This window comes from Camelus bactrianus, chromosome X (genome assembly GCF_048773025.1).
Source record: "Camelus bactrianus isolate YW-2024 breed Bactrian camel chromosome X, ASM4877302v1, whole genome shotgun sequence".
In the NCBI taxonomy this organism is placed as follows: Eukaryota; Metazoa; Chordata; class Mammalia; order Artiodactyla; family Camelidae; genus Camelus; species Camelus bactrianus.
Genome location: NC_133575.1, coordinates 84,592,031 through 84,615,385, shown reverse-complemented (window position 1 = coordinate 84,615,385; position 23,355 = coordinate 84,592,031). Strand labels below are relative to the sequence as shown.

At 35.6% G+C, this 23,355-nt stretch overlaps 2 protein-coding genes across 3 annotated transcripts in view; one reads left to right on the top strand and one right to left on the bottom strand.

Moving 5' to 3' along the window:
* Nucleotides 1-609, bottom strand: part of NUP62CL (nucleoporin 62 C-terminal like) — a 79,308-nt gene extending 78,699 nt beyond the window's left edge. Inside the window, exon 1 of the mRNA XM_074359150.1 lies at nt 588-609. The gene's annotated coding sequence lies outside the window, so the exon portion shown is untranslated. The remainder of the gene's footprint in view (nt 1-587) is intronic.
* Nucleotides 1-18,337, top strand: part of DNAAF6 (dynein axonemal assembly factor 6) — a 36,596-nt gene extending 18,259 nt beyond the window's left edge. The window contains exons 6-7 of one of the 2 annotated variants that reach the window (XM_074359153.1): nt 12,855-12,940; nt 17,342-18,337. In XM_074359153.1, the coding sequence (XP_074215254.1) occupies nt 12,855-12,940; nt 17,342-17,471 (216 nt within the window). In that variant the 3' untranslated portion in view covers nt 17,472-18,337. The remainder of the gene's footprint in view (nt 1-12,854; nt 12,941-17,341) is intronic. The other variant, XM_010946119.3, reaches the window with a different exon arrangement.
* Nucleotides 18,338-23,355: the final 5,018 nt, after the last annotated feature.

Genomic DNA, 23,355 nt, shown 5'->3' with positions numbered 1-23,355 from the left:
ATTAAAGTACTACTGCCCTGGTTAAAAGGGTGCCATCATCCGTGAGGCAGCTTTTAGGAGAAAACTGGGGCTCCTTAGAACACAGTTTGAAAGATGTTAATCTAGACTTTCCTCCTTATATTACAGTTGAGAAAATAAGGTCAAGCTTGCAAGGTATCAAATACTAACATAAGAGAGTCTAGAAGGCTTCTTCCTTCTAGGTGATATGCATGTTTTTCTTTAAACCTCATGAGTAGAATGGCCCTGTCTAATTGTATTGTATTGCATTTTATATTTTTTTCTCTTTCATCTTCCACAGTCTCCATCCCTCCCCACAAGGCTTCTACTATCATAGACTTGATATATATCCTAGTAAACGTATTTATCGTTGTTTTCTGTAATTTTAAAAATACAACAAATACTTATTGAGCATTTACCATAGGCCGGATTCTTAACATACAGTGTTGAACAAAATAGATACAAGGTTCTCCTTCTCTTCAGGCGCTTACTGTTAAGAGATCAAGCAGTCCATAAGCAGCAGTGTGGACTTTCATAGATCCATCCAATAAGGAAACAATGAATCCCAAAGGATGTATTTTATTACTTACATAGACAGCGTAAGCAAGATCAGCATGTTGTCAGCTCCCCATGTCCCTTTGCCTCACAGGACGACTTTGAACTGAAGGGGCCAGATGACAGGTGACATGAGCAGTGAGGCATTCTTGGCTGAAGAACCAACTCTAGACTGCAGCTAAGCTGTTTTGTAGCCTGCATCTATACCCAGGGGAAGGGAGGTGGAAAGTCCTACACTCTGTTGGAACTTCATGGCAGCCTCCTGCAAGATAGGGAGCCTCCCACAAGGTATAAAGGCAGATAAGAGACAGCCTTGAGGCATCTCCTCACAAGACTGCCTGTCTTCCCCTGTTCTAGGAGGATCACAGGATGTTCTGCCAAGACCTGGGGCGGACTGCAGTTGAGCCTTGCCTATGAGGCCTGTGTGGATAGTACAAGGTCACCAGAGTGCCATAGTGGAACCACTTCTGTACATTTACAGTCCAAAAATCAAAGTTGTTATCCTGATTGTTCACCAAACATGATATAATAATAATAACAGCAAACAATTTATATAATGCTTACTATGTGCCAGGCATTTTCTAAGAACTTTGTACATAGTAGCTCATCAATCCCCACACCAAAACTCTGTGAAATAAGTGCTGTTATCCCCATTTTACAAATGAGATTACTGAAGCACAAGGATATTAAGTAACACATCTAGACTCTGGCAACACTACAGTTTGAACCCAAGCAGTTTGAATTTGATAGGAGTATGTGCAAAGTGACAAAAAGACAAACACAAAAAGGGAGTTAGGGGCACCTATCTTCCACAAAATGGCACAACGAAGAGGAAATCCAAGTAGACTTCACAATACAGGTGGCATCTGATGACATTTGAAGGACATAACAGTTTGTCAGGGCAGAAAAGTTGTCTAAGCACAGTAAACCGCATGAGCAAAGGCATAGTGCTATGAAAGTATATGATATATTTTCAGAGCTATTTGTACTGTTCTTGGAACCCCAGAATGCACTGGTGTGGAGTAATAAAAGATAAAGCAGAATAGCCAGCTTACAGATAGTTGTAAAAGTCTTTGAATGTTACTATGTGCTATGGATTGAATTGTGTCCTCCCCCCACCTCTGCCAAATTCATATGTTGAAACCCCAACTCCCAAAGTGATTGGTATTCAGAACTAGAGCCTTTGGGAGGTAATTAGGTTTAGATGAGGTCACTTGAGTGGGGCCCTTGTAATGATATTAGTGCTCTTATACAAAGAGACACCAGAGAGCTTGCTCTGCTTACTTTCTCTCCCTGCCATGTGAGCACAGTGAAAAGGCAGGCGTGTATAAGCCAGAAAGAGAGCTCTCACCAGAAGCCAACCTTGCTGGCATGTCTGGCATGCTCAGACTTCCAGTCTATAGTATTTTGTTATGGCAGCCCAGGCAGACTAACACACCATGAAATTTGGACTTTATTTAGTGGGCAGTAGAGTTCCTAACCCCCGCATTGCTCAAAGGAACTCAGTGTTGTTCAAGAGTCAACTATAGTATTGATAGGAGTTAGACAGTGGTCAAATGTGGTATGTAAGGGGGAAACAGGTGTCACATTTCTAGCTTGGGTGACTAGGTGAATGGTGATGCATTAATCAAGATATGGGAAGGTAAAATGGTTTATATCTGAATGGTAGTCTTAGAGATGGTTTTTATTTCTTTTTGCTCATCTGAATTTCCTATGTTTTTTACAATCACTATTACTTTTGGAATGAGAGTAAACAAAGGGTGGTTTTGTTTGTGCTTGGGGGTCAGATTTGGAATGCAAAATAAAGAAGACAAAGTTCCATGAGAAAAATGTTAAGTTTGGGTTATATTGAGTTTTGAAGTGCCTGTAGAAAATCTTGTTGAATGTGTCCAGCAGGCTGTTAGAAATACAAATCTATATGGAATTCAAAGACAGAGACTGGGATGTTGATTTTCAGAGTGGGTGTTTACTCTCTTTAGGGGTTAGAATATACTATCACAGAGTGCTGGCTTTGCATCAGGCTTGGAATGAAGTAGCACTGTTTTTAGGTGGCATGCATATGTTTGGAGAGGGGAAGGTGTTGAGGGGGATACTAGGAAACTTGCAGAAATGGAACTAACTGAGCACAGACTAAATGACCCACGGGAGGGACTCAACAACAGAGACAGAATTCAGAGACACTGTAAATTCTCACTCCAGTTCCAGGCTAGGTATTGAAAACCAAGAATAATCAGCTCAATGAAATGAGGCTGAAATTGTGGCATGGCTTTAGAGATACAAACAACAATGATGGGGAAGCTAAAAAGCTGTCACAGAAATAAGGTGGGAAGAATGGGAACTTGCCTGCACCTGAGAAGCAAGGATGACTAGGTACCTGACCTCTCGGGTGCAGCTCGGGAGTATCGAAAAAGGAATTTTAGGTATCAAAGTTATGTAGGGAGATAGCCTGGCTTCCCCATAGGCCTATTGGTAGCAGGAAGGGGGATGGGTGCAATAGATCAGTGGATTTCCACTTTCACCCATAGGTGTTTAACATCACACTCTCTAAAATCCAAAATTGAATCGGGCTGTGTTTGTTGATATTCTGCCAAATGGCCCATCAATTGTTCTGGGAGCAGGGACAAGCCTGCAGATAACTTGATACTTCTTTTGAGCTGCAATAGATACATAATATTTTGGTGCTCCTACTATAATGAATCTATATTGATAAGGGGACATTCTGTTGTGACTTTAAAAATAAGCCATTGTCTGTTTTTATTTTTCATTGTCACCTCCTCACTGGGATATGAGCCTTACTCCGTCTCTGAATCTCACTGAGAATGGGGTGAGAGTCAGGGATGGGATAGGAGTCCATCACCATCTGGCAGGCACAACCAGAAATCACGTTTATCACATGTATTCATCTCAGAAAGGACTATCAATCATTCTGAGCAAAGTGTCTGCACATCCTCTGAGAATTCACTTGTTTCTTGAATGGTGTGCTTCTCAAATCCTTGTTTCTCTCCTAAGGTTAAAACAGTCATATTCATCTACTTCTAATGAGTAAATAGATTTGGCTGCTTGATAATGGAATGGATTCTCTTTTCCATTTAAAATTCTAGAGGATGGACACTTTTTTTTTTTTGTAGGCTTTCCAATTATGCTAACCTTATTTGATTGGTTATATATCAGACTGTGTGGCAGAGAGAAGGATATTTGAGCTGTATTACAATTCCTTATTATTACCTCCAGGCAGCACAGTAAACCAATTAAATTTCTAATAGTTCTCTGAGTAATATACATGTATTTATAGTTAATATCATAATATTTTTTCCATAATGATGGTAGGGGGATGAATACCCCCTCAAAAACTAATTTAATTGTGTAGACTTAATATATTTCTGGTTATGAAAGTTATATATATTTAAAATTTTAAATAATACCAAAATTAGTAGACTTGAAAATAAAAGTCCCCCATAATGAGAAAGACAGATAGATAGCTAGACAGAAATTAAGAGAGAGGTGTGAGGGGAGAGGGAGTTTGAGATGGGCTTAAGGTCAGGGATTAAATAAGGTTGAAAGATGTCTTACACATATTACTTAGTAATAAAATCAGTAATTTTACATTTTGATGATATCATTTTGAGGAAGTTTCATCAAATATTTTAATTACATGGTCCAGAATCCTTGAACTCAGAACTGGCAGAAACGTCTGAATCCATGCAAGCAGATTCACAGATTGACCGGAGAAAGTACAAGTATTTGAGGAATGGATAAAGGAAGAGGAGCTGAGAAGGATATCCAGAGACAGGGAAAGCCATAATAGTATTTACTGCTGTAGAGAAGTAAACCAGGATTTGGGTGCAGAAGGAACCTTTAGATTTGTTGACTAAGAAGTCTTTGGTGACTTTTGGAAGAGAGCAGCTTCAGAGGCATGGTGGGGACCAACAGTGGGTTGAAGAATGCTGAGAAGTGGATAGGAAGTGAGGAAGAGAAGGCAGCAAATATAGATTGTTCTTTGAGGAAGCTGAGCAGTGATGAGGAGATGGCTGTTGAGGAGGAGGCCAGATTTAAGGTTTTGGGTTTTTTTTTAGGATAGAAGAGACTTTAAGAATGCTTTTCTGTTGATGACAAGAACCCATTCATTTACTCATATAATATTTATTGAGGGCCTACATGTATCACTAGACTTAATGAACAAATCTTAAAGAAGTGGTCATGGTATGGGTCCCTAGGGGACTTTTAGAAATGGGTGGAGGCATTTTAGGTTACAGGATGTTATTGCCATTAATGACATTTAGTACTCACAGGCCAGGGATGCTCTAAATCCTGCAATAAGAGGGACAATCCTGAAAAATGAAAAGCTGTCCTGGATAAAATTAGAAAAAGAGAGACTGAAGACATGAGGGTGAGCACTCAGCAATATTCCACCCTATTTATTACTCCTTCCTTCAAGAAACACTTTTTCTCTTTTCTTTAATGACCTCACTCTCACCTAATTTTCCTCCAAAATCACTGGGCATTCTTCATCTCCTTTGGTCCCATATCACTGGCTCTTCTCCTGCCTGAAATTCTCCAGGTCTCTGAAAAAGATCATTTTTTTCTATTCTCTTTCCATTTAGACACATGGCTTTAAATATTATTTAGCCCTCTATTCTTGACCTCTCCCATGAGCTTCAGATTCATATAACCAACCACTTACTTGATATCTTCCACTTGTTTAATAGGCAACTCAAACCTAACATGTCCAAAACAGAACCCTTGTCTTCCCCAAACCTTTTTTTTTTTTTAACTGATCTTCCTCATCCCAGGAAATGGCAACAACATTCACCCAATTGTGCAACCTAAAAACCCAAATCATTCCTCATTCTGTTTTGCTTTAAAGCCGTATGTCTTCTTGGCTCTACTTTCAAAATATATTCTCAGTCCATCTAATTGTCACTACCACAACTCCCATCATCTTTCAAACGACCATCATCTCTCACCTGGACCATTATGATCCTGTCTAGATTCAACTCCCTCCTTCCACTCTTGCTTCTTTGCAACCTTTCCACAGTGTTTAGATAGATCCTTTTAAAAAGTAAATCAGGTTGCATCACTTCTTTGCTTAGAATCCCCAATGGCTTCCTATTGCACTTGGAACAAAATCCAAACTCTTTATCTTGATCTATGAGGCCCTATATGATTTGATCCCTACCAATTTTTCAGTTTCATCTAATACCACATTTTCTTCCTTATTTGTTATCTTCTAGCCACCCTAGCCTTCTTTCTCTTCCTTCGATATGTCGAGTTATTTCCTGGTTCTTGCTGTTCATTCCAGTTGGAATGTTCTTCCTTCAGTTGATAATTTTACCTCCTGTTTCTTTCCTGTTTATTTACGTGAGTTAGACCTCTAGAACTATATTTCATAATAGTAGTAAATTTTGGTATTATTTCTTATTTCTCACTTATTTAGAATGTTTCTGGTGTTTCCACATCCAGTGTGATACTGATTTTTGGGTTGTTGTGTGTTAAGGAACTATTCATCTATTCTGATTTTATTAAGAGTTGTAAGCAGGAATAGATGGTAAATTTGATCAAATGCCTTTTTAACATTTGTGGAGATCATATAATATTTTTACTTTTGACCTATTGGTAAATTAAATTAAATTTCTCAATATTGAAACATCTTGGCATTAATTCACTAATTAATTTACTCAACAAATATTTATTGAGTGCCTACCATGTGCCAATTACTGTTCTAAGCACTGAGATACCGTAGTAATAAACAAAACACAAATACCACTACCCTTACAGAGCATGCCTTCTAGTGGGAGAGCTAGATAACAAAATAAATGCATAAATTTTATTGTACGTTGGAAGGCGATTAATGCTATGAAGGTGAAAAGAGCAAGGGGAAGTGATAGGGCAAGTACTAGTGTAGGTAGTGACTGCAATTTTAAATAGTGTGGTCAGGGAAGACCTCACTGAGAAGGCAATATTTATGCAAAGACTTGAAGGAGATGAGGAAGTGAGGCTAGGATGTTGAAAAGGTTATCTAAGTGGATATTTAAATCACCAATATTTAAGACAGCAGTTAATGTTAGAAATATCAATAGAGAACAAAGAACTATTCTTAGAGAAATTGGGGTGGGAGGTCTGACCCCGGAATTGGTAGATGGTTGCAACAAGAAGGAAAATTAGTGATATAACGTGAAGACATGAGGCTTATTTTAAAAAGCTGGAAAGAAGGGGCAGGCCCAGTGATATAAGGGGGTTGGGAGGGAAAAAAACAGGCATAAATTGAGAAGACTGTAAGGGAATCATGTCTTCATGGGAGATCTAGATTTCAGTTAAACGAAGAAGTTGCAGAGAATATTCAAAGACGCTTATGAGGTAAGGGATGTTGAACTGTGTATTCCAGAGGACCTAATGGAAGGGTTTCATGAGTTGGTAAGTGGTAAGAAATGGAACCAAAATAGGAAAAATGGAGACCAGATGGTAACTATTAGGTGATGAGGAAGGACTTGGAAATCTGAGGCTTCTTGTGTTTGTTGTCAAATAGAGATCAAAGTATAATGAATTTAGTTCTGGTAATCCCAAGATAGCTAATAGTGGTAAGGCTGCATTTGAGGATGAATGTGGGTGCCAATAGAAGTATGAAGGTTCTGTAAATGAGTGTTCTTACTGCAGAATGAGCTGAGCTTACTCTTGACTCCTATGAGAAGGGAGGAATCATGTTTCCATGATCTTATGAAACAGGCATGGCAATATAGTTCTGGAATGTTTCACAATGGTAACATTATAGAAAATATATTCATTAATTTAAAAAGATATCTATTGGTTTTGTGTTCTAGTTTTGGAGAACATATACTTCTATATTTTTATTCTTCAGAGGTAAATTTTTATGCAATTTGAAAGTAGGGGGATCCATCCCCTTTAATTTTTTTCATTTTCCTATAGAATATCATTGCTCATGAGTTTTATAAAATACTTATTATGGCTGCAATGGAAAAAAATCTCACATGTGTTTCTATAGTTAAACAATAGGAAATTAAATTACTGAAGCAATTCAGAATGAGACCTACCCAAACTTTTTCTGTTAATCAGAATTTCTTAATGTTGTTATGTTTCAAATGGAAACTCAAGTTGCATTAATTTCTTTGGTAAGAATCAGATATATTGAGGGTGGTTGCTCTATTCTGTCAAAAAAATTTTTTACAATATTTAGAACCCACAAATTAAGTAAGAATATCTTCCAAATCATCGGGCCAAATTTTTCTGTATATCTTTACCTTCACAAAAATTTCAGTAAATAGCATAGACTGGCCAAACTGCATACATAAGATATATTTCACTTACTCTTTTGTTCAGGTATTTAGGAAGTGACAGTTCAGGAGGAAACCTAGAATAGATGATCTCCATGGAACACTTGCTATTTGGCCTTCTCATTTCAATTTTCAAAAAACTTAGAATATGATCATAGGCACTTATCTGAGGAGCTAGGGAGCCTGTATTAATCACTTACAGACTATAGGAACAGAATCTCACTAGGAACCATCTTGTCATATAAATCTATCATAAGAACAAGGCAGTAAATTTAAAACTCAAAACGATAATCTCACATTAATGACTCCACCCTCAAAAGCTTTGGCATATTAAGCCAGCTCTGTTACAGCACATAGAGGAGAATAAATGAAGGAAAATGAAAACAATTTATAAGCATTTTGACCTACATTTACCTATCTCGAGGAAAGCTCCAAAGTGAATTCCTAGAGAGACTAAGTGAGTAGTTTCAACTGCTTGCCTGAAGACAGGCTGAAAGTAGAAGAAGGGATCTCACAAACTTTAAATTAGTGAACTCTTTTCCTGTTACTTTTATTCACAAGGCTAGAGGGCAGAAGTATGAACTGAAGTTAGTGATGGGTACTATGGTAGCTGGCCTTCAAGATGGCCCCCAATGATTCTCACCTCCTGATATTCTTCCCTTTGTGTAGTCCCCTCTCACACTGAACAGGACTGACTTGCATAACCAATAGGATATTAAAAAAATGAAATGTATAATTTCTGAGGCTACATTTTTAAAAAGGCATTGTTTTTGTCTTACACCATTGGATCATTCACTCTGGGAAGAAGACAGCTGTTGTGTTATAAGGACTCTCAGGGAGCCCTAAGTCCTAGGAAGTCCATGTGGTGAAGAACTGAGACTTCTTGCCAACAGCCATGTAAGCGAGCCATCTTGGATACAGATTCACTGGCCCCAGTGAAGCCTTCAGATGTCTGTAGCCAATATCTTGTCCACGACCTCACGATAGACCAAACCCAGTACTACCTAGCTAAGCCACTCCTGAATTCCTAACCAATGGAAAATATGTGAGATAATAAATACTTATTGTTGTTATGAGGTGCAAATGTAGGAGGGGAGCAAGTGAATTGGTTTTGGTTTTACAACAATAGATAACTAATAAACAGTAGCTAATATGTGGCAGAACCAGAACTCAAGCCCAAGTGTGACCCCAAAGGTTAATCTCCCAAAAGGTTGAAATTTTCCCAGTGAACTTTTTAGCAGTTTTCCTTAGTTTACTTATTGAAATAATTTTTCTTTGAAATGAATTCAATTCAATTTACATCCCATGTAGAGAGAGGAACATCAGTCCTCTTGTTTGGTCAGTGACATGCTGTATTTACTAATATTGGACAAGTTAGGACTTGGGTACAATCAGTTCAAAGTCAATAATAACCATGTCTATTTTCCAGGTGTTCATTAAAACTATTTCTAAAGAAGTGTGATTCATGTTTCAGGAGGAGTTTTTCTGTTGATTCTTCATTGAATCTTCTATTTTATGAAATATTAACATGTACTATTCCACTTAATTTGTTCCTTCTCCTGTCCCTCCTGTGAAACCATTTTAGTACACAATTTTAATTTCCTCAAGAGGAAAACATTAGAGTTGTTTCTGAATTATCCTTAACTAGAGTTGCAAATGATTTTAAGAACCACTTGAAGTTCTACCTAAAAGTTGTATCTAAATTTCATGTAAGTCACAATTTTTTTCCTTACTCAAATGTCATTTCAGCCGTAGGGAGATAATCTTTTACCTTGAAAGATATAAACATTTCAGACTAAAGAAACAAATATTTTTATCTCTTAGCCCAGGTGAAATGAGTCATCCTGCAACTAAAGAACATCTCAACCCGACTATCAGACATGAATGTTATTACAGTAAAAATAGGGCTTTCTTGTCCAATAGACTGCTCATTTACCTCGAAGTAGAGCCCCTGTAACTACTTCTTTGAGAAATGTTCTATTTCTCTCCTTAAAAGCATTTCTAATTATGAAGATTTGAATTTTCAAAATATAAATTAGGAGGTAATTCTTTGTTTATTGAAAACATTAACCAAAGGATATATTTAGATAGTAGGACCTCCAGAGCTCTATTTACAAATACTTGTTTATACACAAGTTTTAGATAGTAAAATATAACTCACAGGCATGCATTGGTACACATACTTTATATTGCAAAAGCACTATTGCCTATTTTAAGCTTCTTATAAGGAATTCTAATTTTTCTCACTACTTATTTGATATGTAATTTCTTCAAAACCTGTTGCTTTTGTCCTTGCTATTCCAGTTCTGAAATCACCAGATGTCCAATATTTCAAGTCTTCTAGCTCATTTTACAGAACACTTCATAATTTACCTTAAACTTGGGTTGTTTTTCTTTGTTTATGGAAACTATATGCCATGAGAGAGAGAGAGAGAGAGATCCTCAACTTCTATCAAAAAGAGAATGAATTAAATTAGCATTAGAGATGAGACTTTGTAGTGTGGTAAAATACACATAGTAAAATTTACCATTAGTGACATTTAGTATGCTTATAATGCTGTGCGATCATTGCCACTATCTAATTCCAGAACATCTTAATCAACCCAAAAATGTAACTGAACTCAAGTCTGGCTGCTTGTTGCTCAAAAGCCACTACTTGAGAGGCAAATGTTGGTAGAAAGGAAAGGTTGCTTTATTTGAGAGGCCAGCAACCCAGGGAGAAGGCAGAATCATATCCAAAGGCTAACTCCGCCCCCACCCCCCGCCAATCAGGGGGCAAGAGATTTTAAAGGGGAGTTTCAGGGTGTGTAGGCAGAGGGAGGAGACTACATGTAGAACAGCATGGTCAGCTCTGATAGTCATCTTGAAATTGGTCATGCAGTGGTCTGATCAGCATCATCTTGATTGATTTAAGTACAGTTAATCTTCAACTCCAGGGTCGGTTTGTTCCCATTTCTTTGAGGCCAGTTATTGGAATTGTGGCAGCTTATGTCCTGGCTATGGTCTGGTCATCATGTAGTTAACTTCTTCCACCTGATGGGGGCTTCAGTATCTAGAAACAGCTCAAAAGATATGGCTTAGGATATTATCTATAGTCCTTGAGGAGGAACTAGAGGTCCTTGACTTTGCTTGATAACTAAACTAGTATTTTTTGTCCTGTTTGACTGTTTTTCTTTTCTTTTTGCATTTCCTCACTTTTCTGATTATTTATTCTTTGACAAGTTTTTCTATAGACAAAAGGCAGGCGGAGGACATGGCAGCATCTGTCCTGGGAAAGCCCAATAGGGTCCTGCTCTATTTCAAGAGGAAATCCAAATTCATTAAGCAGTCAATCCCCTTTTCTTCCTCTCCAGCCCCTCTAGTAACCACCAGTCTGCTTTCAGTCTCTGTAGATTTGCCTATTTTGAATATTTCATGTAACAGAATCCCACAATATGTGGCTTTTTGTGCCTGGCTTCTCTTGCTTAGCATAATGTTTTCAAGGGTCATTCATGTAATAGTACTTCATTCCTTTTTATGACTGAGTAATATTCCATGGTAGGGATAGACTACTTTTTTTCATTGAGTTACAGTCAGTTTACAATGTTGTGTCAATTTTGAGCACAATTTTTCAATTATACATGAACATACATATATTCACTGTTGCATTCTTTTTTCACTGTGAGGTACCACACGATCTTGTATATATTTCCCTGTGCTATACAGTATAATCTTGTTTATCTATTCTACATATGCCTGTCAGTATCTACAGATTTTGAATTCCCATTCTGTCCCTTCCCACCACCCTCCCCTCTGGCAACCACAAGTTTGTATTCTATGTTTATGAGTCTGTTTCTGTTTTGTATTTATATTCATTTGTCTCTTTCTTTCTTTCCCTTTCTTTCTTTCTTTCTTTCTTTCTTTCTTAGATTCCACATATGAGTGATCTTGTATGGTATTTTTCTTTCTCCCTCTGGCTTACTTCACTTAGAATGACATTCTCCAGGGACATCCATGTTGCTGCAAATGGCGTTATGTTGTTATTTTTTATGGCTGAATATTATTCCATTGTATAAATATACCACAACTTCTTTATCCAGTGATCTGTCGATGGACATTTAGGCTGTTTCCATGTCTTGGCTATTGTGAATAGTGCTGCTATGAACATTGGGGTGCAGGTGTCTTTTTGAAGTAGGGTTCCTTCTGGATATATGCCCAGGAGCAGGATGACTGGGTCATGTGGTAAGTCTATTCCTAGACTACATTTTGTTTGTCCATTCATCAGTTGATGCACATTTGGGTTGTTTGTGCCTTTTGGCTATTGTAATAATGCAGTCATAAACAAAAACACTGTGTACATATTTTTGTTTGAACCTCTATTTTTAATATGCTTGTGTGTGTATATATATATTCATACACTCAGGAGTAGAATTGCTGGGCCATGTGGTAATTGAGGTGAGGCAGTTTTAAGTGAAATATAACTAAATCAATAAGTAGTTTCATTTTTGTGCAGGGCTCATATTGTTATTTCTCTTTTGTTATGTTAACAACTTTTCTGGACTGCTACATTTCTGTACAAAATGTGGTATGAGAGTTTATACCAGGAGCCTACAAGATGATATCACCAACCCACACTCAACATGAGAACTAACCATGTTTTATACAAAGTGCCCACTGATTTAAGGCAGTTGAAGGTCTCCAACTCTTCAGGGGCAATGGTATGCACCTTCAAGTAATGAAGATTATAGACATGTCACCGAATTGTTTCTATAATAGTTTTGGAGACACATAGATCGTAGTCATGTTACAGACAGTTGCCTTGAGTCACTCACTAAACTTCTCTGTATCTCATTTCCTCCATCTGTAAAATGCAGGTAATAATCACTGCTTCTCAAGATTGTTATGAGAAAAGAGCATGGCCTGGCACATAGTTGGCACTTAATAAATATTAGTTCTCATTCCCCCATATTATCTTACACTCTTCAAATTAACTGTTCTTCGAGACAACAGTATTTTTCTTCTCATTTTGTCTTTCAGGTTAAAATTAAGCTGCCAAATACAAGCCCTTCTGAAATTAAAATCGATATTCAGGAAATGATCCTCGACCTCCGTACTCCTAATAAGTGAGTAAAACTTAGAACTAGAATAATGAATATTATAATATTCATTAATCTTTCATCAATATCCTTTTTAAATGTGTACATAGTTATTTTGCATCACTGCTAAAGTCTGAAGAAAAGTGAAAAAGTCAGTTAATTATTCAGAGGTTTGATCTGTAATATAAACATAAATATATTTGTAAATTCCTAGATTTTTTTCTACTTTGTATGCATACATTTGGAGTAGGTTGATACTACCAAAACATAATCCTTGACATTCAGATATAGTTTGCTTATCTGGCAGGAAAAATAATTAAAGATGAAAATCTCTTCAGTTTTAAGTTTTGCATGTGTGTTTTTTTTCTTGTATAATGATGGCATAAGAGAAACAGTATCTTTAAGCTTTCTGGATACTATGGGGCTCTAAGGTTAAATTTGATTATATTCATCTAAAAATCAACAAAAAGTATTGTCATCAATTACTTAAAAATTCTAACAGCCAGTGTATCACTAGATCCTCAAATTGTGTGAATACATTTAAAAATAATGCAGATGATAATGGAACAATTCAATTAAACATTTTGATATTTTCAAAAGAGTTTTGTCATTACACAAGTTCAAATCATCTTCCCAAAACACAATACATATGGTAAAATTCTGATAAAAATGTTTATCCTGAAACCTGGATAAATCAGTCCTGTCTTTCAAAACTAACTCTATAAGGAAGGAATAGATGGAGCTTGGCATGTGCTAGATAAAATATCTAAATATCTCACTGCTTTGTTCACTTTTCATCTGGATGTATAACAGTGAGCACACTGGTTGATTGCAGTGGTTCTTTCTCTGTAACTCATAAACATTTCAAACGGGGTGTGGGAGCAGTCAGCTGCTGGCACATTCTCTTCCTTCCATTATCAGTACCTGTAATTCTCCTTTGTTGGTCGTAGGGCTTCAAGAAAAAAAAATTAGATCTCTGGAACAAAAGACTTCTATGTGTAAACAACCCAACATACACACATAGCTTAACGTTGATTTCTACAGTAGATGCGTTTAACCCAATATGACCTACCGATGAATACATATCAAATATTTTTAATTACTTAATGTGATTTCAAAATGTGATTTGCAGGAAAAAAATTGTCTCATGTTATAAAAATTACATTCTTTATTCCTACCATTCACTTCAAGGAGGATTGTAATGTTTTCATTACATGTTATTTATGTATTTACTCTCCCACACAACCTTTGCAAGGAAAGTTGGTTAAACGTACAGTCAATCTTCCATGATATTTGTGCGCTTGTTAAAAGCACACACGTATCTACACACCATGGAGTTAATTTCCGTTTCCCTAGCAGTTCTCACTGTCTCCATCAATCTTTAGGCAGCTGCTCTGGCTATGCTGTCATTCCAGATATCTATCAAAGCCCACTAAATGAAAGACTCATACAGAGATACTTTTCCATGTAGAATGTGGGCTACACTAGGTCATTTGGATCTTACTACACTTATACATTAAATGCTCAGTGCAGAAAGGTAATGTCTCTTAAGGAAAAAATTCATTAATTAAGACAGAAGGTAGAATTAAGATTTTTTTTTAGCACTTTTCCTAAATACTTAAACATTCTTTGGAAGCATACTGTTTTCTGAAATCGTATTACTGGAAATGTGTCTTGTTTTTGAGTCTACTGATATTCACATTTACTTTCCTTAGTTTCTAACTTTGACACCCTGTAACACTATGTTAACTGGCTCCCAGAAAGATAAAAGAATACATTCTGTTCATGTATCTGTAATGGAAAACAGATAAACTTATTTTTACTGAACTGACTAGTAATATCAGTCTGTTGATAGTCAATTGCATTAAAATTATAAATAAAACCTAGTTTTTAGCATTATACAACCAGAATAAACAAAGCAGTTTACTGAATTCTTCATTTTTTAAAACTGGTTGTTTTGGCATATAGATTCCCAACATGGAATAGATAGAAAGGAGGAAAGAAAGGGGAAATTGTGTAATGTCCCAGAATCTCCTGATTTGTCTTCCTATAAGGTTTCATTATTTTTTAGGTGAATTCTAAGAATATCATAAATGAATTCCTTGAGTGTGATTTTAAAAAACACATTCTAAAGATAAATATGAATTAATTTTTGGTTGAGTGTTTCTTTAGATTATTCTCACCTTTGCTTGTGCTCCTCTGATTTAGATTGAGAGTTGGCTGATGTTAAAAGACATCGATACCTTAAAAAAAGTTTTCTAAGTGAAATAGTGAATTGCAGCTCACTAGGTATTTCTGCACTTCCTTTGAAAACAGTTATGTCTCCAATAAGAAACCTTAAAAAGTTCATGTCCGTTTTTAGCCCAGATATGTAAATCAAAGAATTTATTAACTACATAAAATAAAAAGTGCATTATGGAATATGCACAGAACAAGGTTGTCCTTTATTTAAATCTATTCCAAGTAACATCAAATTGAATTCTCTAATATAAACGTAGACATATAAGTCTCTAAACTAGAGTTCACTCTATAGATAATTGTTTTGTTTTTACTGTCATATAGTATTGTTTGCATTTAAATAATTTCTAATGAAAATTAGCACTGAATAAACATTTTACCAGTGATTAAACTGGTAGCTTCTTAAAAAGCAAATATATTTTCAAAGTAAAAGCAGAGGGATTGGATTTAAATGTTCATTCATATTTTATTATAGTACTAATCTATACTGATTATTGAAATATCATTCATGATGATCTATTTGCTTTTTATTCATTTATTCATTCACTCAATAAACACTTATGAAGTCTTCTGCTAGACACAGGGAGGGGACACCAGTATAAAATACAGTCCTGTTCTTCAGTAAATTGTACATGGTTAAGTATTTGTAGAATTTTATTTTGTTTAAAATATAAATCTCACTTCAGATATCAGACCATAAAACAGACTAGACAAAAGTACTTCCCTTCTTCTAAGAGCACAATTTATACTCAAAATTTTAGTATGTGAAGCCACACAACTAACGACTGGACAAAAACACAGGTATAGATGGATCATTCCAGTGGCCACTGTCTCTTTTGAATTTATTTTTCTCTGGACAGAGAAATACACATTATCATTGGAACTCCTTCTTCAGCTGATTATAGTTGTCTTTTAGTGCTATGAAGCTACCACCACTGAGTTTTGCTTTATTTTAAAAGTGAATATATTATCATTTGTAGACTAAGAGATAAAGCAAATCCAACTCTAGCACAATCTATATTGTAAACAGCGTTAAAAAGATGGACTCTAAATATTTTTTGCAGCCGCTTTTTTTGAGATGCCAAATATTACAGGCTATATTAAAATACAATGCAATTTAATTACTTCAAGTGGATGGAGCTGTTTCTCCTACCTCAAATATCTAGAATGAGACAAGAGTAACAACAAATTTCTACTTTAGGTTCCAGAGATATGTGATAAATACTTTCCATGAGCCCAGTTTCCTGAACTTAGGTCTTTGCAAATGAGTGAAGAGGAAATTGATTTTCAAGGGTTTCATTTTCAAATACTAGTCCTTTGTACAGGTATTCAATAAGTAGCCCTAAAAATTACCACATTCCTTTACTGATTTGGATCTTACACCTTCTAAAAGAGCTTTTCTGTCCACTTTTTGTAGAGATACTCAGACCTTCTCCACTGAGAATGTGAGGTAACAAGTGTTTCATGTATTTAATTTTCTTCAGATACCAGCATGTGCCAACCCCATACATAATTCAGATTCATACCACTATGACAGAATTATGGATGTCTCATCCCAGCCATTCATCTAAAGCATACAGCTATCTAGTAACTGAGCCATAAACTGCAAAATACACTCAGGATTCTCTCACAGGGAATTTTTGTCAATGTATAGTAGAAAGAACCAGAAGGAAGCAGAGAAAAGCACTTTCATTGATCTGGTATTGAAATCATTCCAGGCCTGAGTTTCAATAACTACACCCGTAGTAGAGACTCAGCCCAAAGTTGTGTTACCAGAATTATCATAGAATCATTCCAATTTTCAGATTTCTATCAGTCAGCCACATTCCATCTACACATAAATATGACTGGCAACAGACCTATCCAACTGGTTTAAGGTTGCAGTGGTTGTGGTTCTATACCTATAACCCTAGCCTGAGACTATGTTTATATAATGCAAAATGAGGCCAATTTAGAAAAAAAGAGGAGTCATCAAAACCACTGCTTGGATTTTTAAGGCCAAAAAACCAGTATACTCTTTGTGTTATTTAGGCATAGTTTTGATCCAGTAGTCATACTGTCTAAATAGTTTTTTGGTTCCTAATAATATTCTACTGGTATATATTGCTTCCCATTGCCTTATTAAAAGTGACATCTTCTTGATATCACTGATTCTAGGTTTTTATTTTGTTTTGTTTTGTTTTGTTTTAGGAAACTGTTGCTAACCCTTCCCCATCCTGTGGAATGCAACAGTGCCAAAGCTTGCTATATCCTTGAAAGTGAGACTCTCGAAGTTACCGTGACTATGAAACGAGAGTTGGATTTTCTTAATTTCTTCTGAAACTGCATGGATAAGGAGGAAACTTGGTAAAACAGCACTGATTAAAAAAACTGAAAACTGAAAAAATTGCTTAATGGTTTCAATCTTCTCTGTATTATTCTGATATATTTCAGAAAGGGCCTATCAATTCTAGTGATATTGTGATCATTTACAGTCATTTCTTTTACTCTAGCAAGAAATATTGTTTTCTCATACTAATAAGCTATTTCATTTTTATAGTGATCACTGGATAGAATTTACAGGTTAACCAATTAGATTACTACATGGTCAATTAAATAACTGAAATATGACCGTGAAATAGTTGGTCCACTTGTTTCAGTGGTCTAAAGAACTTAAGCCAATTGATTATAACATGATACAATCAGTTGCATAGCAATTGGTCATTATTATCACCAGAAAAGTTTATTCAGTTTCCTTTTTTGTTGTTGATTTAATCAAATGATTTTGACTGTTCTCTGTTTAGGCTCTCACTATTGTTATAGAATATATAAATAACAAAGGATTATAAATAGTCTGATGCACCATACTAACGACATGTTTTGCTTGAATAAGAAATACTCTTGAGCACACAGTGTTATTTGGCTTCCTCAGTCCTGCTTTCAGTGTTTGGATCTATTTAGGTTAAAAATATTTTTCCTTTTGTGCATTAATAATTATTAACAATGCCTTTGTGAGTACTGTGTTTATATTTAGTAATTGAATTCCTTGACATTTAAAAGGAATATAAAGAAAAGTGTGGTGCATTTACAAATCCTGTTTTCTCTCATTTCCTATATTTATTCTTAATTAGACATACTTAGTTTTATGAATTATGCCAATGTATCCTGCCTCTTCTGTACTGTATTGAGTAAGTTTATTTTAGAATTATTTATGAATAAATTATATTTAAAAACTTGTGTGACTTGGTCTCACGTATCATTGTAGAACTCTGGACTTACCTGGGAGTAAATTTTGAAAAGAGATGAATAACTGAAAGATGTTTATTGCTCCTATGTGAACTCTTAAGGGACTAAATGTTCAAACATATTTTCTAGATTTAACTATGCAGACAACAGCCAAGCATCTAGTTTGTGACTATATAGAATAGAAGGAAAAGACTGAGATTTTGGAAAAAGTGATTGTGTTAAAACACCAAGCTCTTGTAGAGAATTTGACTTTGAAATTACCAAAATGACTTTCTTCTTTGAGGGCAAGAGTTGCGGGTGAGATTAACTGAAAGGAAGTTAGTGTCTGTGAGTTTAAGTCCGTGGTGTTACAGGATCAAAAGAGTGTCCTGCTTTGCTTTCTTAATATCTTTTTAAAAGGCCATATTTTAAGAATTTCAAGTTACACCCTAAACTGTAAACTCTAGAGCAAGCATGACCGGTTACTAATATTTTTCTTCCCTAGAAAGCAACAGTGAGTCAGTGAAAAATATGTCTCTTTTTCCTATATATTGGCCCTAATTACAGAGACCATCATTAGTCAAGCTGACTGAATGTGTACAAGTTGTCCCTGGAAGAGAGCATAGAGCATATCCAAGCCCACTTGAATTGGGCTTTGGTTATGTGGCACTGTATTAATGTAACAGAGCTTTAAGACAATGAAATGTGATCCAGTAATTTATACCCATCTACAAATCATCCTACTTCACTGTCCTTGGCCTCAGAAGTAACAACTTTGTTGTTGTTTTGTTTTTAAGCTAATTCACAGGACTTTCTTTCTTTAAAGAGGAATTGTCCACTAAAGCAAATGGAGAAAAAGAGAATGCAAAAGGAAATTTGTCTTCTCAGAATTTTTCCATGAATCTGAGCATTACCAGGAGAACTGGGAGTTAAAACCGCCACTGTGGCATATCACTAGCCTTCTCCTTCAGGAACTTCTTTACCTCACTTTTTGGTTCTATAACCCCTAGTAGCATTTGTGAGGATTCAGTCACTCATTTATGCATTCTTTCAACAAATATCCACTGAGCATTTACCACATTCCTAGCACTATGTTATGTATTGGGGATATAGCAATGAGCCAACTGGATGTGGTCCCTGTCCTTGTGGAGCAAGTAGTTTAGTGGTGGAGACCAACAATAACCAAATAAACACATAAACATAGATTTTCAAGTTTATTGTTACTATGAAGGAAAAGAATGGGTGCTTTGAGACTATCAGAGAACCCAAACCCAGTCTGGGGAGGGAGAGCAGAAAAGGTTTCCCTAAAGATTTTGTACTTCAGCTGAAACATGGAGAATACTAGGACTTAGCCAGGCAAAGAGAGTGTTAGGGGAAGGAGGGCAGTGGGGCTTCTAGGTGCAAGGCATAGCAAATGTGAAGACCCATGAGAGAAAGAATTTAGAGAGTAGAGTTCAAGGAAATGAAAGCCAGTGTGGTTGGAACAGAGTGAATCTGGCAAGTGTGCCTGGAGGTAAGATTGGAAATGTAAGCTGGAGCAATGTCATGTAGAACCTTGCAGGCTAAGTTTAGGAATTTGAATTTTATTCTAAGTGCTTTGAGAAGAGAATGTATGAGGAGGCAAGAATGGAAATGGGAGGCCAGTTAGGCTATTGACTAGCCCAGGCAACTTATTTTTCTGCACATTATCCTAAGTAAAATTCATTGTTGAATTTTTTCTAATTAGAAAAAAAAAACATGCTCACATGCTCCAAGCAGGAAACTTTAATAATACAGAAAAATTCTTTAAAAATAAAGCAAAGTTTAAAATCAACTGTAAGCCAACAAACCATAAATAACCACTCTTAACCATTCTGAGTGCCTCTTTCCAAAGTTTTTTTTTCAATGTATAACATAGATCTTTTTTTTTTCCCAAATGGGATGATATCGTGCAAACTGGTTTTATAACCTTTCTTTTAATTTCCAAGTATATTCTTTTTTATCTTTTTGTTTCTGGGAATTCTAATTTTATTGCATTGTGATAAAATAATGTGATAAATGATTGATGTGTATTTTTAAAGAATAAGTATTCTGTAATTATTTGGTACAGAATTATGTATTATATATATAAACTCAAGTATTTTTTATTTTGTTGTTCAGATCTTCCACATTCTTGTTAATTTTTGGCCCACTTTCTCTACCAACATGAAGAGGTGTATTAAAATTTACCACCGAAGATAGATTTGTTGGTATCTCCTTGTAATTCTGTCAATTTTTTCTTTATACATTTTAAGGTAATACATTTAGGTGCAGACAGATTTTAAATTGTTCTTCTTCCTGGGGGATTATTCCTTTTATCACTGTTCTGTGACACTCTTTATCCCGAATAATATTTGTTGCTTTAAAGTATGTTTTGCTTAACAATAACATAGCTACATCAACTTTGGTTAGTATTTGCCTGGCATGTCTTTTTCCATCACTTTCCATGCTTTTATGTTTTAGGTATGACTTTTATGAACAGAATGTATATAAATTTTAGGCTTTTAAATGCCACAAAAATTCTGTCTTTAAACTCACAAGTTTTAGTCTAGTTACAGTTATTGTGATTAATGATACACATGGATTTATTTACATCACCTTATCATGCAATTTCTCTCTTATTCTGCTTTTTTATATGCTTTTATTCCTCCTTTCTTGCCTCTTTTTCTATTAGTTAGTTTTCAAAATTCTTTTTTCCTCTGACTGGTTTGGAAGTTATATATACTTTTTTTTCTTCAAATGTCTAAAGTTTCTCAATAATTCTACCTTCCCTTAAAGTTTAGGGATTGCTTTAGTAATTGCTTCCCTTAAAGCAATTCAAAGACATAGGAAGTTTTAACCAAACCATGTCCCTCCAACTTTGTTTTCATACCCCTAAATTATTCATCATCCTTATTATTGTTTTTTTTTTTTTACAACCAATGCTTATTTAGATCTACCTACATGTTTACCAGTTCTTCACCCACCATTCCTTTTTCCACATCAGTGTTTCCTTTTGAAGTACATACTTCAGTATTTTTTTCAGCAAGGGTTTGTGAGTTCTTGATTCTCTGAGTTCATTTCTGGAAATGTTTTTATTGCCCTCACTCTTGAATAACAATTTAGCTGCGTTTAGAAATGTAGGTTGACAGATATTTTCCCTCAGAACTTTGAAGAACTTTAACCTGTGTTCTGGCCTATATTTTGTAATTTAAAAGTCTGCTGTCTGTCTCATTGCTGTTCTTTTGGAGGTAATCTATCTTTTCTCTCTGGTAGTTTTAAATATTTTTCTCTTTGTTTTTGGTGTTGTGCAGTTTGATTATAATGTGTCTGAATATAGATTTTATTATATTTATTTTACTTGGCAACTTTTCTTAAATCTTTCATCAGTCCTGGAAAATCCTCAGCCGTTATGTCCTCGAATATTTTCTTTCTCCCATTCTCTCTATTTTCCTTCTGAAATTCCTCTTAGATTAAGGTGGAACCTTTCATTCTATCGTCCATGTTTTTTTTAACATTTTTTATTGATTTATAATCATTTTACAATGTTGTGTCAAATTCCAGTGTTCAGCACAATTTTTCAGTTATTCATGGACATATACACACTCATTGTCACATTTTTTTCTCTGTGAGTTATCATAACATTTTGTGTATATTTCCCTGTGCTATACAGTGTAGTCTATTCTACAATTTTGAAATCCCAGTCTATCCCTTCCCACCCTCCACCCCCCTGGTAACCGCAAGTCTGTATTCTCTGTCTGTGAGTTTATTTCTGTCCTTTATTTATGCTTTGTTTTTGTTTGTTTGTTTTTGTTTTTGTTTTTTAGATTCCACATATGAGCGATCTCATATGGTATTTTTCTTTCTCTTTCTGGCTTACTTCACTTAGAATGACATTCTCCAGGAGCATCCATGTTGTTGCAAATGGCATTATGTTGTCAGTTTTTATGGCTGAGTAGTATTCCATTGTATAAATATACCACATCTTCTTTATCCAGTCACCTGTTGATGGACATTTAGGCTGTTTCCATGTTTTGGCTATTGTAAATAGTGCTGCTATGAACATTGGGGTGCAGGTGTCATCCTGAAGTAGATTTCCTTCTGGTCGTCCATGTTTTTTAGCTTCTTTGTCATATTTTCCATCTCTATTTTTTTTTTTAAACTGAAAATTTTTCTCAAATCTATTCCCCGGCTCAGTGATTCATAGGATTCTAATCTTGCTGGTAATTGTGTCCATTGACTCAATTGGTAGGCCATTTATTCGTATAGGTTTTAAATTTTTTATTGCAATATCTTCTTTATTGGTACTTTAAAAAATTTTATGAAAACTTCTTGCAGTCTGTGTTGTGGGAGCAGCCCTTCAAAGCAGTTTTACCTTTGCTTCTACCAAGACCTCAGGGTAAAGTTTCCCTGGTCATGCAGGTAGTATAAATTAAAACCCAAAGCTCACAAGAGTTCCAGGCCTGTGCTTTAAATTCTCAGAGGAACTTCTTCCTTCCATCTTTGACTTAGATAGCAATAGATAAGCTTCCTTGTTGCTTCCTTACGTTGAAGATGCAGATTTTTTCCCCTACTCCAACCTTTTATGGAGAATGCAGTCCTTCCAGGGGAACTTTATGGTGGGATCCTTGGGCCCAAGACCTCTTCTCCTATCCTTGTGGTTCTAAAAAGTTGATGTTCCCTTCCCAGGGCAACCACAACTCTCCCTCACAAGATTACAACTTTGATTTCCCATTTCCCCTTCATTTCTGGCATCTAGGAATTTTCCCTTTATTTCTTATGAACTGAGTTATGCAATTTAAAAATATTTGTATATTTTCTCTTGAGCTATAAAGGTTTGAATCAAAAAGGATTTTCAGTTAATTTAGTTGGCCATGTTGCCAAAAATGGCCAGGCAGCTTTCTTAATTTAGCAAAATATTTTAATATCTTCCCAGACTATCAGAATGCTTGTACTAGTGTATACTTCCCCCAACAATATATGAGTACCCATTTCTCTGCAGT